Source organism: Montipora capricornis, chromosome 6 (assembly GCF_036669925.1).
Source record: "Montipora capricornis isolate CH-2021 chromosome 6, ASM3666992v2, whole genome shotgun sequence".
NCBI lineage: Eukaryota > Metazoa > Cnidaria > Anthozoa > Scleractinia > Acroporidae > Montipora > Montipora capricornis.
In genome coordinates this window covers 18,146,373-18,163,872 of record NC_090888.1, presented here as the reverse complement: position 1 = coordinate 18,163,872, position 17,500 = coordinate 18,146,373, and the positions used below count along the sequence as shown (strand labels likewise).

General features: G+C 38.5%; 1 protein-coding gene across 1 annotated transcript in view; it reads left to right on the top strand.

The window, feature by feature from the left end:
• The window catches only part of LOC138053319 (uncharacterized), a 9,940-nt gene extending 89 nt beyond the window's left edge, over positions 1–9,851 (top strand). Inside the window, exons 1-5 of the mRNA XM_068899969.1 lie at positions 1–12; positions 6,345–6,429; positions 6,845–7,006; positions 8,411–8,635; positions 9,331–9,851. The exon at positions 1–12 is cut by the window's left edge and continues 89 nt beyond it. Of these exons, the coding sequence (XP_068756070.1) occupies positions 1–12; positions 6,345–6,429; positions 6,845–7,006; positions 8,411–8,635; positions 9,331–9,570 (724 nt within the window). The 3' untranslated portion in view covers positions 9,571–9,851. The remainder of the gene's footprint in view (positions 13–6,344; positions 6,430–6,844; positions 7,007–8,410; positions 8,636–9,330) is intronic.
• The last annotated feature ends 7,649 nt before the right edge of the window (positions 9,852–17,500 follow it).

Here is a 17,500-nt window from a genome sequence, read left to right as displayed (position 1 = left end):
AAAAGGAAGGAAGTGAGCATGTACTTTTACAATTGTTTTGTTGTTCCGACAATATAGTGTGCCCGCTCATGTTACTCAAATCGGTGTTGTCAAGAAAACACAATTTTCCTGACGTTAGAATACTACGGTTTCTAAGCAGGAAGTTTTTTTCTACTCTCAATAAACTTGACGAACATTCTGCTCTCTTGAAAAGACTGAAACGGGAAATGATTTGAAAAATTTTTTTTACGACCGCCATGTTTATTGTTTTTGTTGGGTTTCCCCTTTAATACTCGCGTGTATTTTCCGCGCGTTGTGACGATATCTCGCTCGTGCGTGCGTGGATGATTCGGCAAAAAAAAAGCCGCGGAAAACTGTAGTAAGCCACCTTAAAAGCACTGTAAATCTCGAACCGGCCGGGTCAAAGTTTACCTTCGCAGCCAAAAGATATAATTATGCCAGACCGATTTGTGCAGGCGAGTTTCTGATTGGCGGAGATTAACAATGGCTCACCTCACGCGTCCACCCGTGTTTCGGGAGTGAGCGCTGGCTCATTTCCCGAAACAGCGGCTGGTAATCGAGACTACCAACTGCCAAGCGCACGAATTTCGATCTTTTCACCACAGCCATCCCAAGCTCGGAAAGAAGTAAGGACAGTGGTGGATCTACTGAGGGAACTTTACAAAAATGAGACAATTAGCCTAATTTTGTTGCCATGGTGTATTGCTGCCTTTCTGTGTGGTTATTTTCCCAATGTAACGCAACAAGCATTTTTCTCGTTTCCAGTGTTGCCACGCCATATAAGAAGAGGACATTGTCTGGGACGCCCACTAAACTTAGCCAAGAAATATCTCAATGAACACAAATCTACATCAGAATCCAATGAAAAAGGTTGAACTTTCATTTTATTCTTCGATCGTCGTACAAGTAACCGTTGTTAGTTTTTGCCCCAACGTGACTCGGACACTGCCCACTGAGCTTGGGATGTCTGTGGTTTACGTAGCGTGGAGAGGTGGTTAAGGACATGTTTTGGCATGGTCCAAAGGTTGTTCGCTCTTATATAATAGCTTCGGGGTCTGCCAATAATCTCACAACATCAGCAGATTTTTGAACGTCAGCAAAAGGAAACAATTTGCAGCCATAGCCAAGATGATAAGAGCAGTGGTGTTTCTTGCATTAGTCGTCATCCCGTTTCTTTTACTTTGCAACTCAAAAGCAGGTGATTTTTTGTTTAGCTTGCTGTGATAATGTTAGAAAACTAACCGAGATTTCGGATCGGTGGGTAAACTTCCTACTTTGGCCAATATAAACCTCCAGATAGATGATTATGTATCTTTTATTTCCGAATCACATCTATATCAATACTCTTGAGTTTGTTATTGGTTTTAAAAATAAGATAATCGGAATATTGCAAGTTATGCAACAATTGACATTTAGGTACTCTTGGAGTTTGTCGCTTTGGGCTGTCATTGCAAGAATTTTAGGCGTAATAATGCACGATTTAATTAACTTTTAACTCACCAGAGAGCTTTGTGGCAAAACTGGATGGTAAATTTAGGTATCCACATTTCTGAAAAGTTATCATTTATTTACTTCTACAGATCAGTGATCAAGCGTTGTTAAGTAAAAGTACTAAATTTAACAGGCATTGCTCAAATCATTCGAAGCATTAGTTTTAAGACCAAATAAGACTGACAATATGAAATCGAAAGCCATCCCGATCAGTTTTTGAAAGTTCAAGGGGAATATGGTTACTCCACAAAACGAAGAATTACAATCCACGATTATAAGAAGTGTTTTCGGCACAACTCGAATGTCATTATATATTCTTGATGTATTCAAATCTATTGCACTATGCTCTTTGCCGCTTATCAACTCTCTGAATTAAAAGAGCAAATTTAAATGCGCTGTGTTTCGAGAGTTAGGCAAATTCAGTGACTTGGTGCTCGCAACCAAATCAAGAGACTAAAAACTTTGAAGGAAGGTTTAAATAAAAATCAAATACAAAAGGAGACAGGGATGGGCAAAACTGTTGCACATCTCATTGATTTTAAAAATACGGGCTGTCAGAATACTGCAAGTCTGGCAGCAATTGAAATTTAGATCGATACTCTTCGAGTTTTTCGCTTTCTGCTGTCATGGTCTGTCATTGCAAGAATTCATTTAATGAACTTTTAACTTAACTTGTACAATGGTCTTTGCCGCAAAACAAGCTTATAAACTCTCCGCTGTGTTTCGAGAGTTAGGCAAATTCAGCGACTTGGAACTCGCAACCAAATCAAGCGAGACAGAAAATAAGTGCTTAAAACTTTATGGGAAGTTTTGAATAAAGTGACATCAAATTCAAAAGGATACTCGGATGGGCGAAACTAAAGAGGATTAAAAAAATGCACTGGAATTTTGGGTATTTGAAAACTGTTCAGCTCAACAGGTTTTCAAAGTTCAGAAAGTTAATCTATCTGGTTTGTAATTTTAATTATCTATGCTCGACACATATTTTGCCACAAAGCTTTGAGTTGAATTGTTTGAAAGCAATTTCTGGGTTATATTGGGTAGGGCCGGGTAATTGCTAAAACCAAACAAAATCAAATGCACTGCCATGATAAAATGCCTTTAATTTCCTCTTGGCCTAACTCAATTATCAAATGTGAATTATTGACGGGTGTCAAGTGTAATCCGAGAGTGAATTTTTTCTTTCTTTTTTTTTTTTGCGCGGTTTTTTGGTTCAGTGGTTTTTGTAAGCCGCTTTTGTTCAGTTTCTTCGATGGTTCTGCAGGTTTTGGCAACATATGAGAGATATTTAACAATTATTCCATGAGCGCACGTTGGATATGAGTTGGCTATAACCACTCTCATATCCAACAAGCGCGAATGGAATAATTGTTTTATTAAATTCCTTAAACTCCAAAAAGTTTGGAAGTACGAAATACGAGCAAAAAAAGCGAGACAATCCTAGCGAAATCGAAAAAAGTTGATGAAGATGCGATGTTGTGTAATACCTCGTGGTCAGACAGACGCAGGCTCATCACAAAAACATTTCTTACCTTTTTGCGTATCTCTAAGCTTCGAAAGTGATCCAAACTTTCCACAAAAACGTTTTTCTTTTGCTTTATACCGAAAGAAATTTCGCTTTCTGGCGTAAACGTTTTTAGTTTAGCAACGCTAAGAGCAATCATTTACCATTTAAGGTCAAACTAAGGTATATGAGCTGATAACCGAGATTGAGTGAACCAATCAGAGCTAGAGATTTTCATTATCCGAGGTTGAGAATTTAATAAGACCGAATATTAAATACCTTTGAGTTTTCGTGGAGACAGCCCTATGTTTCCGCTCGCAAAGTGTATTTAAAAATGGCCGTTTTATACTACAGACGTATAATGCACGTATCAGCGGCCAGCCCGGGGGGCCGATCCCAGGGCACCCAGGGCACCCAGGGCACCCAGGGGCTTGCAAAGGCTGCCCTCAAAACGTTCTCCAAAGGTTTTGATATTTTCCTCTGATCATCCTAGTACTCGGGAAGTTACCCTGCGAACAGTTGGTTTTTCCTACGCTTCCCGAGAGAGAAACCACAGCGAGCAACCGTTTGATTTTTCATCGAGGATGTGCGAAGTAAGTCACAATCCACGTGATGTATTTGACATCACTTCGTCTTATTTCGCGGGAAATCACTACACAGCAGGCTAGCCCAAACGCAGCAGTCACGTAGCTGAACGCACGCGCAAGCGCCAAACAAGTTTACTAACTCGTTTTCCCGGTTTAAATTTAATTTATTCGTCCTTGAGGCTGGACGGTGGCTCACTCAAAGAAACTAACGATTGCTCGCAGTGGTTTCTCTCTGGGGAAGCGTAGGAGAAACCAACTGCTCGCAGGGAATCGAGAAGTCAGTAACAACTTCAAAATAAAGTTTAAACAACAGTTTATTGCTAAAATTGAATTCCTCAATTTATGTCTTTAACAGCTTCTTTAACTAAAACACAACTTAACCCTTAAAGCCTCATACTACAAATAAGAAGGAAGTTCCCGTTTTGATATGAAAAAAAACATAAACAGTCTCATGTTAGGTATACCCCTAAACTAAAGTGTAATGTCCCATCACAAATTTACATTGCAACCAAATGTATGAGGAAGAAGGTTCAAAAGTTGTAGGGATGGTTAAAACTCATTGTTGACATCCTAGGTAAGCTCTATATACAAACACTTGTCCTTTTAAATAGGAACAAATATTAAAACAACGAAATTTTATATACGTTTGATCTGCTACAAATGTATGATTTCATATAAATGTATTTTATAGCACTTTCGTCAGAGATCACTAAGGAAATAGGAAGCAAAATACCTGTTTTGTTCAAACTTTTTCGCGTACTCTTTCCCGCGTTCGTTGTCAAGCCCGGATTCCTTGAAGAATTCTATCCAATCCATGATCTGTGGAACAGAACGTTTTACAAATACATCGTGTACCAACTGCTTGTGTTGTCACAATTTGCTCAATTCTATAGGTTCTCAAAAACAATATCAGAAAAGTTTTAATCTTAAAATAGTTTTCAAGAAATGCTATTTGTTTCCTCCAGTTTTCAGTGGAGGATGGATGAATTGTATTTGCAAATTTGAATGATAATAAAATTTACTCACCTTAGAAAGAAAAGACTGTCGGGCGTTCACCCGATGAATTTACCTTGTGACAGCAGACGATGTGCAAATCCCGTGCGTGGATCCCCGGAGGTTTTGCCACGCCACGGAATAATTACCGCTGGACCTCGTGACAGCAGAGCATTAGCAAATCCCGTGGGTAGATCCCCGGGGAGTTTTGCCAAATAGGGGAAAGCACTCTTATGCCCCTGTCCCCTACCAAGCCCGTGGGTTTCCCTGGGGTTGCCCGCTAAAGATGCTAGTTTTTTCTCATAGTTTTAGCCCTGTCAAGACAGAAAAGACATTCCCAGCACCCATCTGAGGTAAGTTTAATGTTGTTTTTTTTCCTCGTGGATTGCATCGATCAGCCAATGATCACTGTAATCTTTTAACAACAATGATTTTTGTGCGGTGTACTAAAACCCGAAACACCAAAACGCCTAAACGAAACCAACGAAACAATCGAAACACCTAACGAAACCACCGGAACGCTCGAAACATCTATAAAAACTTGAACAAAACCATCGAAACAGACTCATATTAAACACCGTTAACTGAATAAACACCACCGATGCTCGACGTCCGGATGGATTGTCGCTTCGAGCTTTCTATTTCAGCTGTTCTTTATTCACAATCTTTGCAGATTCCCTCAGAACAAACAAAGAGTGAAACCAAAAAGTTCTCTTATTTTTTGTATTATTTTTCCTTCTACATCTCAAATTAACTATGTCATGCTTGTGAAGTGTCTGCCCATGAGCACACAAAGACCAAACACAACAGCACTTTCATGCACCGGTGGCTCAGTGCTTGAGCAATGGGCTCTGACCCAGGAGGTCGCATCGAACCCTGGCCGGATCAACACTCAGGATCTTAAAATAACTGAAGAGAAAGTGCTGCCTTTGTAGTTTCATCTGCGAATGGTTAGACATTCAAGTCTTCTCGGATAAGGACTATAAACCGTAGACCACGTCTCACAAATATCTTCTAGCATGTTCATAAGCTCCCTATGGGATGTTAAAAAATCCACACACTATTCGAGAAGAGTAGGAGATGAAGTCCCCGGTGTTGTGACTGTTCCGTTCTCACTCTCCAGGAGAAGAGGCCGGCTTGGCGGTGATGTCTCTAAAAAGGCTTGTGGTGTATGAGGCTACCTAAGCAGAAACAGCCATAAGTCAAAAAGGGACTTTGCCGAGAGTTGGAATAACGTAGGCTTTCGTTTCGATGGTTCCAGTGGTTTCGTGTTAATCGGTGTTTCGATGGTTTTGGCGGTTTTGGTGGTTTCGTTTCGGTGTTTCGGGTTTTAGAACGTGCCCATTTTTGCCACACTTTATACAGTCTTAACCAATGTGAAATGCAAAAAAGCGCTGTTAATGGCATAACGATATTCCACTGACTGTAAATCCCCGATGAAAATATAAACCTCTGGTTCTTTCTTGTAAGATTTTATTTTTCGGGTCACGATTTTCTTACACATGCGTAATAGTTCATTTGAAATTCTTTTTCATGATTTCTCTCTTTTAGTTTGTTCTAATCGATTTTTCGTTTACCTCTCAATTTAATTCTTTTTAATCGATTGTAAGCCATTATATTTCTTTAAGTTTTTCGAGTTTTCCAAAAATAATCTTACTTGAAAGGAGATGTGTCAAAGAAGGAGTGGAACACGAGGCTTTCCAGGCGACTGTCAAATCCATTTAGCCATTATGTTCAGGGAAACATTAATGGTATACATTTGTTTATAGAATTGTTTTCATACGACTGGAAATAATTGAGCCAGCGGCTGAGCAATGTTGGCCAAAATCAATCGATCGGAAGATGTTCGCAAAGGTTAGAAGTTAATACTGTAACCGACCAATCCCATTTTGTCGATCTAAACTTGTCACCAATGCGACCTCAGTCCAGTTGTCTCTTCTTCCCGTTCGTTTCAACTTTCGTCGTCTAGCGAGAACTTGGGGCCCATTTGAACAGTTTAACGTGGAGCTTTCAGCATTTTCATTAAGCATTTTGTTTGCAGATCACGGTAACTCTTAAGTTGGAATGGAATGCCACGATTGTGGGGAAATCTATCCCCGCCGGTTTTACGACAAAAGTAACCAAAGGTACAGTACTTATTGACGTACTGAACAAAGCGGCAGACGGTGGGAATCAAGGATCTTTCAACAAATACGACAGCACATATTACAAGGGAATGGGCTATGGGATCACCGCTAGGAATGGTAGTAAGCAGGGCCATGGTACATAGTGGGCAAGTATTGATGGAAAGACTGGTGGAGGCACTGCATGTGGGATAAGCTCTTACGTTCCAGCTAGTAATTCCATCACAGTTTTCCGCCTCACACAAACCTTTGGCCACAGTGGCCCAGTAAGTGGGTATTGTAAGACAGCAGCTCCTTCGTCTAACCAGGTCAGTCAACTTCTTGTCAACAATCAAGCCCGGTCCAAGGATTTTTCGCTCAAGAAGCCTTTTCGGAATGCACGAAACAAGCATACAATTTTTCTGCTTTTGTCATGCACATAGCTTGCTCAGAATTGTCTTATTGATCTTGGCAGGGACAAAAACTATGCGATAATGCCAATCATATAATGCATACATACCACTTAAACAAAGCATTAACACTCTCGTTTGGCTTCACCAAAATGTCGTGTCCACTCCCATGCAGTATGCATGTATTGCGGGGAACCTTATTTTCCAAGAGGTTAATTTTTTAGATAAATGTATAGATGTTTGAAGTGCGGTTTATGAACGAAATTGAGAGCAGTGATCCTTGCAGTTAGCTGTATTATATTTCGTTTATAACCCGCACTTTAAACATGCAATTATTTCAGTCATCTAGTCATTTCACGGGAACACATGATCTCAACAATGCCGTACTCCTAACTGTGTGGCTTCATAACTCATTTGGTAGAGCATTGCAGCAGCATTGCACCAGCATAGCACCAGCATTGCACCGCCATCGCAGAGGTCATCGGTTCGAATCCCATTGAAGCTACCTGAATTTTTCAAGTGTCTTTAAGAGGCAATTCCTTAAATTGTCCAAATAAGTGCAAGGATGACTGCTTTCAATTAGGTTGATATTTCTCGCCATGCCTTGTATTATGGTGGTCTTTCTGTATAAAATACCTACCTCGTTTTGCATTGTTACGGTCCTTTTGTGCTGCTATGTTCTTCATCGTTCTTGAACCACGCGGTTAATTATAGGAAATCGTGAGAACGTGAATGCATTTGTGGGGTTTTGAAAGTGCTCCAAATTTGCACTCGCCGAAACTTTCAAAACATTACAAGTGACCATAAAATCACGAAATGTAAGAGCAAGTTCAAAAGATTTTTTATTTATTATATACTTAACACAAACATTCCATCGCTTTGTTTCCATAGCAACTTCCGTATTGCACTCTACAACTCTACAAACTACTTATGCATTCGTCATTGAGCAATCAGAAACGCGATATTTTATTGAGCATATAATAAGTCGTGTAAAACGTATGTCCAAAAAGTGCAGCTAACCGGACGCAAGCTGAATTTGTGTCGCTATAACTACCGTTTTTTGCAACACAACGGATAACGGTTGTTTCTAGGTTAGGGTAATTTACATCGTTCACGTTAACTTGAAGAGTACATTTATACGGGCAGATGATGTAGACAGTCCAGGACAAGCAGCGTAAGGTACACATTGTGACATTAATAATACAGACCTTGCATCTCGTCATCTTCCATTTCAGAAAATATCTTTAGTTACCTCTAAAAGCTAAACTAGAGCTTACAGACTCAATAATAAAGAAACGATCTTATTACTGATTTGATATCCAGATAACGTCACCCATAACAGTCACTATTGGTCTGCACTGGGACATATCGAGTATTGGAAAGCCCATACCTGCCCCATATACCACTCAGGTCCCCGCAGGAACTGTTCTTGTCGACATCTTAAACAAAGCCGCTGACGAAGATACCTACAGTCCGTTCAATAAATATGAGTCTACTTATCATGGTGGCTTGGGGCGCTCCATAACTGCCATGAATGGAGTCCAGCAAGTACGTATTCAGACCTTAAGTTTTTAAAGAAACATATTTCAGCAAAAGGAGAATATGACGCAGGTCTTTGATGCTTAGTTCTGTGGCGAGCTTTTCTGCTCTATAGCAATGGCAACGAGTCGTAAAATACTGCGATTGCTTAGCCTTGTCATTCATTTTCTCTGCGACCTCACAACTTCTATTCGCCCGCAATACCTTGTGGGCTAGACAACAAAGGAATTACATTTTCTTGAAGGTATAATGTTGATCCTTTCAGACCTCAAATCTTTGATTTCAGAGGGAGGGGATTTAGTTTTGTTTTCACTTTATTTTTTGCAAGATTGTATGTTTTGGAAGAGTCTCTTTCTTGGACGGACGCTACCTAGGAAACAGTTAATCGATAAAGCCTTGGCCTTGATTATCATCACACTCTTTTGCATCCGTAACTCGACAGCGACTTCTGCTAGGGAGGGAGATGGAGAGCAAACACGCTTTCTTTTGCTAGATCATAGGCAGGCACCTTTTTTGCTTGCATGCAGTACGAAATAACTTTGCCCATAATTTTGTGCCACTCTTAAAGCCTGAAGTTCTATCGCGATAGTTCCTGAGGGTAGGGAAGAGAGAAAGCGGACCCTCAAAGAAAAGAAGACTGTGAGGTTGTCCAGGTCTGTTCCAATTGCGAATGCGCGGGTATTAACTTTCATTTGTCTCTTTAGGATCCAGGGACTAACACCTATTGGATGATTTATGATAAAAAAACAGGAAAGTACACCTCGCTTGGAGTGGATCAGTACAAGCCAGCTGATGACTCTGTGACAGTCTTCCGTCTCGCCAAACCAAACGAAAGCCACGAAGAAACTGGAAATTCAGATGTTAGTTCAGCTCACAAATATTTGAGTATAGGAGCGCTGACCTTGGGCGCATTGGTCGCAACGGAGCTGTTGTTAGTCTGGTAACACCGGAGGTTAATACCGCATTTAAAGTCAATTGAAATTTTGAAATGTAGGCCGCTAGTACATAGAAATGGTAAAAGCAACTTCACAAAGAAAAAGAAGATTTGGATATCTGGTGGGAAGGCTGTCTTGTTACGAAAGGGGAAGAACGAAAGCGTTCATGAACTTCCTCTTCTCCGAGAGAGTCTGCCTGCAAGGTAAAATGTGAATGGCGACTGGAAAAGCTGCGTTTATTTGTATTGAGTGTCATTAAAAAGAGTTGCTTGAATGGCTAATTTGGCGTAGAATTGGGTTGGTTGAGTTTATATTTTCCTCTTTTTAAAATTTTCTTCGAAGTGGCTGACACCGGTTAATCGATACCAACTTAGATGATGAGTAATGCCAAATTGTGTGGCCAAGACAAAAAGTTTGTGTGGTGATGATACGTCCACTGGTGTTCCCACCACATTTCTTTTATCCTCTGTAACACATTATTACTCGGGATTTCCAGGGGAAAGACCCGAAGCTAAATTTCGGCTTCGTCTATTTTACAAAAAATAAGCAGTTTTTAAAACATTTAGCGACAAAAAATTGTGATAAAACATTTTGTAATCTAAGCATATTAAAAATTAGTTGATGACGTTTTGACATTTGGCTAACGTCATTATCAAGTCAAAAAGCGAAAGATAAAAAATGTTTAAATACTAAAAAGACAATTGTAGATTATTATAATGGAATGTTCTTTTTAAAACAAAGACTTTTGCGCGAATGGAATCAGTCTGCGTGTTGAGACTAGGATTGTTCTCCTTGATGAAAATCATCGCATAGACAAGACAGTCAAATAATTCTTGGGACTATTTTAGAATGCGGAATTGGTTTTCTTTGAGGAGGCTTGTATCCTCATGGGGTGTCGAAAAAGTGCCAACTGAGGAAAATTTGTTTGTCCTCCCAAATTTTGCATAAGCATTGTGTCCAGTTTCTCTTTCAACTTACAATGGTTCCAAGAGAAAACAAGAACAATTCTTATGCAAAATATGGGGGACAAACAAAGAGTATTATGGTATTTTCCGAAATAGCCTATTTAACCCTTAACCCTTTTGTCCTAGTCAACTCTATGCTTGGTAGTGGTGTTCACACTTTGCATTACAACACACACAGATACAATTACTAACTCAGACACAGCTTTATTATTATTATTATTATTATTATTATTATTATTATTATTTTTGATTCCCCAGGTTCTCAACTTGTTGTTTCAAAAGGTTTTCTTACATTAAAATGTTTATTTATTATATTTAGTTGTGTTTTTATTTGTTTGGATATGGATATATTTTTAGTTTCTGTCAATTGACATATCACGGAATTTTTCCCTGGAAACACCCAAAAGAACGACTGATTTATACACATAATGGGATTTTTGTCTTGGTCCATCCAATAGAACGAATTACAATTATTTATACACCTGATGGCATTTTTTCCTAGAACCATTCAGCCTTCTTTGGCTTCCTACTTCCCATTTCGTAGTAGTATTTCATGGCATCGGGCGTTTTCCTTGTCATACTGGTTCCCAGATCGACTCCTTCTCATATCTTGTGCCCAGGCCACGTGTGCAGTTTGGGCCTTTTTGAATTCTTTCGTAGCAAGCACGGCCAACGTTTACTGGAGACTTTGCAAATGTTTGGAGAGAAGGGAAATTTTTACCAGCTTTTTTTTTTCTTTTCTAATGCAGAACTTAGTAAGATCTATGACTGGTTAATTGCTAACAAGTTATCATCAAATATAAAAAGAAAATTTTAACTTTGTTATTTTTCGACCAAGACAAAAGATCTTGAACTATCAAGTAAACTTAAAGGTGTTTGACCATCATTCTAATAGCTATATCTCTGTGGAGCTTAAGGAGCGCATCAAATACTTAAGCGTGCTTATCGATGAAAATCTTTCATGGAGTTACCACATTGCTCACATTGCATCAAAAATAAGTAAATCAATCGGTATTATTTCTAGGATAAGGCATTTTTGTTCTGCAGAGTACTTTACACCATATCTACAGGTCACTTATTCAACCATACTTATTGTATGGTATAGTAGCGTGGGGTGATGCTGCAAAAATTCATAGGACTAAAATTTCAACCCTTATAAAACGAGCTCTTCACATAATGTATTTTGGTCACTACAAATCTCATGCAATACATTTCTTCATTTCTTCTTGTCCTCTTCCTTTAGATATGCTCTATTTTAAATCTGTGGCTATGATGATGCACGACGTATCAAACAACTTGACACCTCCTAATATATTTAACCTATTCACCCACCAAGCTGATATTCATCCTTACGAGACGAGATCATCGCAAAGAGGAGATTATTTTCTTAAACGTTCGACAATTGATATTCAATTAAGATCTTTCTCAAGAATTGGCGTTAAAAATTTGGAATAGCTTATCTTGTGAGGTGCGCAAGATGTCAAAATTCAACTTCAAAAATAATGTTAATGATATCCTCCTCCACTGACTACTAAAATATGATGACTACGTTGATGTTTCGATAATATCGGCAAATGTTGACTCATCAGTTTAGTATGTCATGTAGTTAGACGTCATTTATTTATTCAATTTAAACTACTTTTTTCATGATTATTTATGTTATGCTGTGCAAGTGTTAAGCTGTTCTCCACTGCACTAACTGTATTCTAACACCAAGTTATTATTTTATGTGAATGTGTAAATAGTTATGTATTTGTAACCATTTTATCTGGAATATATTTGTAAGCACTGCTCGCCTCAACTAGCTTTTGCTAACTGCGAGCATTGCATAACATTGTGATATTTTATATAAAATACGTAAGAAATGCTGAGAAACTGAAACTGTTCACGGATCTTCGAGTTTCGCAGTAAGAGTTTGACCCTCTCTGTTGCTGGAGTTCTTTAAGGAGGCTATACCACATTTCATTACTATAGTTGACTTTCAGAACGAATTCGATGTTATTATTATGCAAATAAATGGCGGCGTATTCAGCAGATAAGCTATCCTTTTTTCTATTTTTTACTTTTCTGACTGCACTTTTAGTGAAACAAATTTTATTCTTACTGATTTTAATCTTTCAAAATCTATATTTGTGAAAGAGCAATCGTTGTGTTCTTGTGTTATTCATGCTACAAAAGCAACTTTGAATCCTTATCATATTCAAGCGATAAAAAGAAAAACGAAAGGATACAATGGGTGTTGGCCTCTTTAAAAAGAACTCTATTACCCAAAAGAAAAAGAATACCAAAGCAAAGCCCGATTGCTCTTAGAGAGAGAGAATCACACGTCAAAGACAAAGAGCCTATGTGCAACTAACCTGGAATAGCTAAATCAATTTGATCCTTGTTGCAATAAATAAACTGATTTCATGAGAAGAATTAATTGAATAAGAAAATTGTTCATTTTTAACACTTGAAATTTCTTCAAGAAACATGATTTAAGTTAATTTGAATAGGAATATATAATAACCGTTATTTGTGACTTATCTGCTGCACTTCTGGTATTCTATTTGTAAATTTCCGTTACTGTAGTGAAAAATTTAATATTTAGCAACCGAAGGAAGGAAGGAAGTGGGTTGAAATATCTATTACCCCAGGCAGTGCACGTCATATTTTAGGAAATGGGAAATGAGTGAATCAAAGGGAATTGGTCCAAGGAGCTATCCTTGAGGTACACGGTAGTAAGTACTTACAAAACTAGAACTTTTGTACAAGTTGTTCATAGTGACTATCTACGGGCGACTTTCACGATAGCCTCCGATTTAAAGCACGTCATATGCATGGCAATACTTGTCCACGTGTACCAGTCATAAAAGTCAAGTATTTTGATGCCGGAACCTTGGAGGCAGCTTTCTAATTGGTTATCGGTTTCAGTATTCATACACTTGTCCATTCAGTCTCAACACTGCAAAATTATTAGAGATCAAAGAACTGTACTATGCACTTACCCGTGACTCGAGATCTATAGTCCTGTGTCATCACCGCTACACTTGAGCGACGAACATGATCAACGCAACACAGCTCTTTTCATTATTTACTTTTGTATACTGAAAAGTCAGAATTGATATCGATGTATAATAACCACAACTAATCCTAACTGGTTAACCCTATTTTTTTTCGAGGTTTAATTTAGGCTCAAAACAAGTTTCCTCTGTTCATCTGAGTGCATATTCAACCTACGTAAAATGAAGATCCCCAATTTAACATTTAGAAGCGGATTTAACCTGAGAACGGGTTTTACCTGCAACATATAATCCTTGCAACTTGGCAAATTTATGTACCCCTATCAAATCTCGACCGTTCTCTTCACTGTTAGGAAAAAAATGGTTTTACTGAAAAATTCAAATTCATTGCTATTATACAAGAAATTGTAAGACCTTCCAATTACTTTACTGCAGAACTAATACTAAACAATTCTCCGCGCTTTTTATCAAGATCATAAATTTTACAATCCTCCATATTCCGATGTTGTTTCTGCCAACTCTCTTGCCTACGTATACTTTAAAAAAAAGACTTCAAGCTATTAATTTGTAAGAATTGTTAATGTATAACGCAGTTCAGTGTTTATTGTTTCCAACGAAATTCATCAGATTCATGTTTGTTAAAGATCTGAACTGCAATCTGTCTACTTTTTGGCCTTTTATCCTACTTCATCTCTTCCAGTTTTCGAATCTCTAATTATCTCAGTCGTTCCTTATTTAGAATAGATCCATTCTAGGTCATGCTACTGAAGAGGTCTTGCTCAAGTTCGTTCAGACTGATAATACGTCTCTGGTATAAAACCGGAAGTGACAATGCTTCGGATGTTTTTCATGATTTTCAGTCCTCTGTGACAGTTACCCAAAATCAAATTGTTTCACATTTTTCGCATGTAATGCGTTGACACCATTTTTGGGACATGGGAAGATACGTCAACTCAAAATGAATGGTATTCGGTTTACGATTTCTCGGAATAATTGCATGCCTTCGTTTTCGGTTTTATACAACACTTCATTGAAATTCGTGTCATACATGATCACTGTGAAACTCGGAAAACCGTGAAGTCCAAAAATAACAATAGTAAAACCCACAATAGGATACTATAAATAATCATACCAGTGTTAACAGATCTCCGAGTTTCGCAGTAAGAGTGTGACAAACTGTATCATCTTTCTTTGCCCTCTCTGTTGCTGGAGTTCTTTCAAGGAAGCTATACCACTTTTTAGTGATCTGTCAAAGTGCAGGAATGGTCCACCCTTGATGAATTCAATGAATGTCAGTAAAGAGGTGACTGGGTTGTGTCAACAATGTTGATTTCCAATGTAAAAAGAGTGGAAGAAAGGGAAACAAATCCGGTTTCTTTTTTGCAACAATTGACAAACGGTTATTGATAGTTTTATTCTACGAAGACTAGCCTGCGAGCAGGCTCCCAGTGGTTCAAGGTACATGAAGAGCATGCTTGACTGCTCGAATGCGCAGACTAATTAACAATTAGTTCATGGGTCAGCGTGCGTATGTCGAGATATTGAGCACGCGGAAAGTTTGCAGAGCACGAAAGAGGAGTAAGAGTTGCACGAGGCGCAGCCTCTTGAGTGCTCTCCAAACTTCCCACGTGCTCAATATCTCGACATTCGCACAGCTGACGCATGAACTAATTGCTTAATAACGTTATCAACCAGCTGTTAGTTTGGTGACGTCATTAGCGTGCTCAATAAGAATATGAACAACGCTCGCAGTCAGTGGCCACATCTTCCTATTATCTAAGAGGCATAGGGTGCCAAAACCCGGTCAAAAAAACGTACCGTACAAACATACAGAGACCCACACCTCAAGCACCAAGAGCTTAACTGCCCAGCTGTTTACCTAAGTAACCTGCAGTAGGTAAATCAATTTGATCTTTGATGCAATAAATAAATCACTAGAAGAATTCATTTGATAAGAAAATTGTTCAAAATTCAGTAAGTACCTTTGAAGATCATTATTAAGCCATACAATTTAAATTTAAGTTATTTCCAATTGAGTTCCTTGAAAACGTCAGCTTTGAGTGAGGCAGGGGAAAGAAGTCAAAGAACGAGTCACTTACCCAAAAAAAACGAAAAATCACACCCGTAAGTCGACCAATGAGAAAGAAGACTACTAAACAAATTTCTACTTTCGCGAGAAAACACGTTGCATGTGGGTACTTCGAATTCTGATTACCGATCCCGCCGTTTGTGATATTATTTGTAACTGGGATAAATTATTGATATTCGTCGAGAATTATGGAGAGGGTATTGCATTACAAAAACCCTTAATTATAATTAATTACGATTGATCTGTCAAAGTAGAGGGATGTTCCGCCCACATCATGATTTAAAGACTTGGGAGGAAGTCGACAAGCGCTATTAATACCGTAGTTCATTCCTTCCAAAACAGAGCACCCATTCCGCAGCAAAGGAGATAGGTAGTTTTTAGTAAAGAGTAGTATTATGGTTTGTCGCACACTTTTTGTTAAGTGATCATGAAAAAATTTCAACAATCATCTCCTGGCTCCGCGCGCACTAGTAAAAGAATAGAAAAAGCAAATTCAGTTTTAAAACATAACCCTTTATGATGAAAAACTTGAACCTTTGCATCGACTTCATTACTATAGGCGACGTTTAGAACGAATTCGATGTTATTATTCTGCAGATAAGCTGTACTTTTTTTCTATTTTTTACTTTTCTGTCTGCACTTTTAGCGGAACAAGTTTTATTCTTACTGATTTTAGTCTATAAAAATCTATATTTGTGAAAGAGCAATCGTTGTGTTATGGTAATAGGATGACGTGGCCACTAACTGCGAAACCACAGCTGACAACACAGGCCCTTCATGTACCTCGAACTCGAACCTCTGAGAGCCTGCTCACAGGCTAGTCTTCGTTGAATAAAAGTGCCAATTATTATTCACCATTGTTGCAAAAAAGGAAGCCGGACTTGTTTTGCTTTGCTCCTTCCGTTTTGTGTTGGAAGTAGATATTGTTCACACACTGTAGTGACCTCTTCACTGACACCAATTGAATTAATGGGGATCCGAGTAAACAGTGAAAATTTAATATTTAGTAATCGAAGGAAGGAAGTGGGTTAAGATATATATTACCCCAGGCACTGCATGTGTCATATTTTAGGAAAGGGGAAATGAGTGAATCAAAGGTAATTGATCCAAGGAGCTATCCTTGAGGTACACGGCAGGAAGTGCTTACGAAGCTAGAACTTAAGTACATTTTTCATAGTGACTATCTACAGGCCAGTTTCAACGCGATAGCCTCCGATTTAAAGCAAGTCAAATGCATGGAAATAGCTTTCCACTTGTACCAGTCATAAAACTCACATATTTTGCTGCCGGAACCTTGGAGGCAGCTTTCTAATGGGTTGTCGGTTCCAGTATTCATACACTTGTCCATTCAGTCTCAACACTGCAAAATTATTAGAGCTCAAAGAACTGTGCTATGCACTTACCTGTGACTCGAGATCTATAGTCATGTGTGTCTTCACCGCTTTTTTACTTTTGTATACTGAAAAGTCAGAATCGATATCGATGTATAACAACCAATAGTAAACCAAGCATGACATTATTTTTTCTCGACGTTTAATTTAGGCTCCAAACAAGTTTCCTCAAGTCATCTGAGTGCATATTCAACCGAGGTAAAATGAAGATCACCAATTTAACATTTAAAAGCGGATTCAACCTGAGATCGGGTTCTACCTGCAACATATATACCTTGCAACTGGGCAAATTTATGTACTCCTATCAAATCTCGACCCTTCCGTTCATTGTTAGCAAACAAAATTGTTTCACTAAGAAATTCAAATACATTCCTATTATACAAGAAATTGTAAGACCTTCCAATTACTTTACTGCAGAACTAATACTAAACAATTCTCCGCGCTTTTATCAAGAGCATAAAATTTTACAATCCTCCATATTCCTCCGATGTT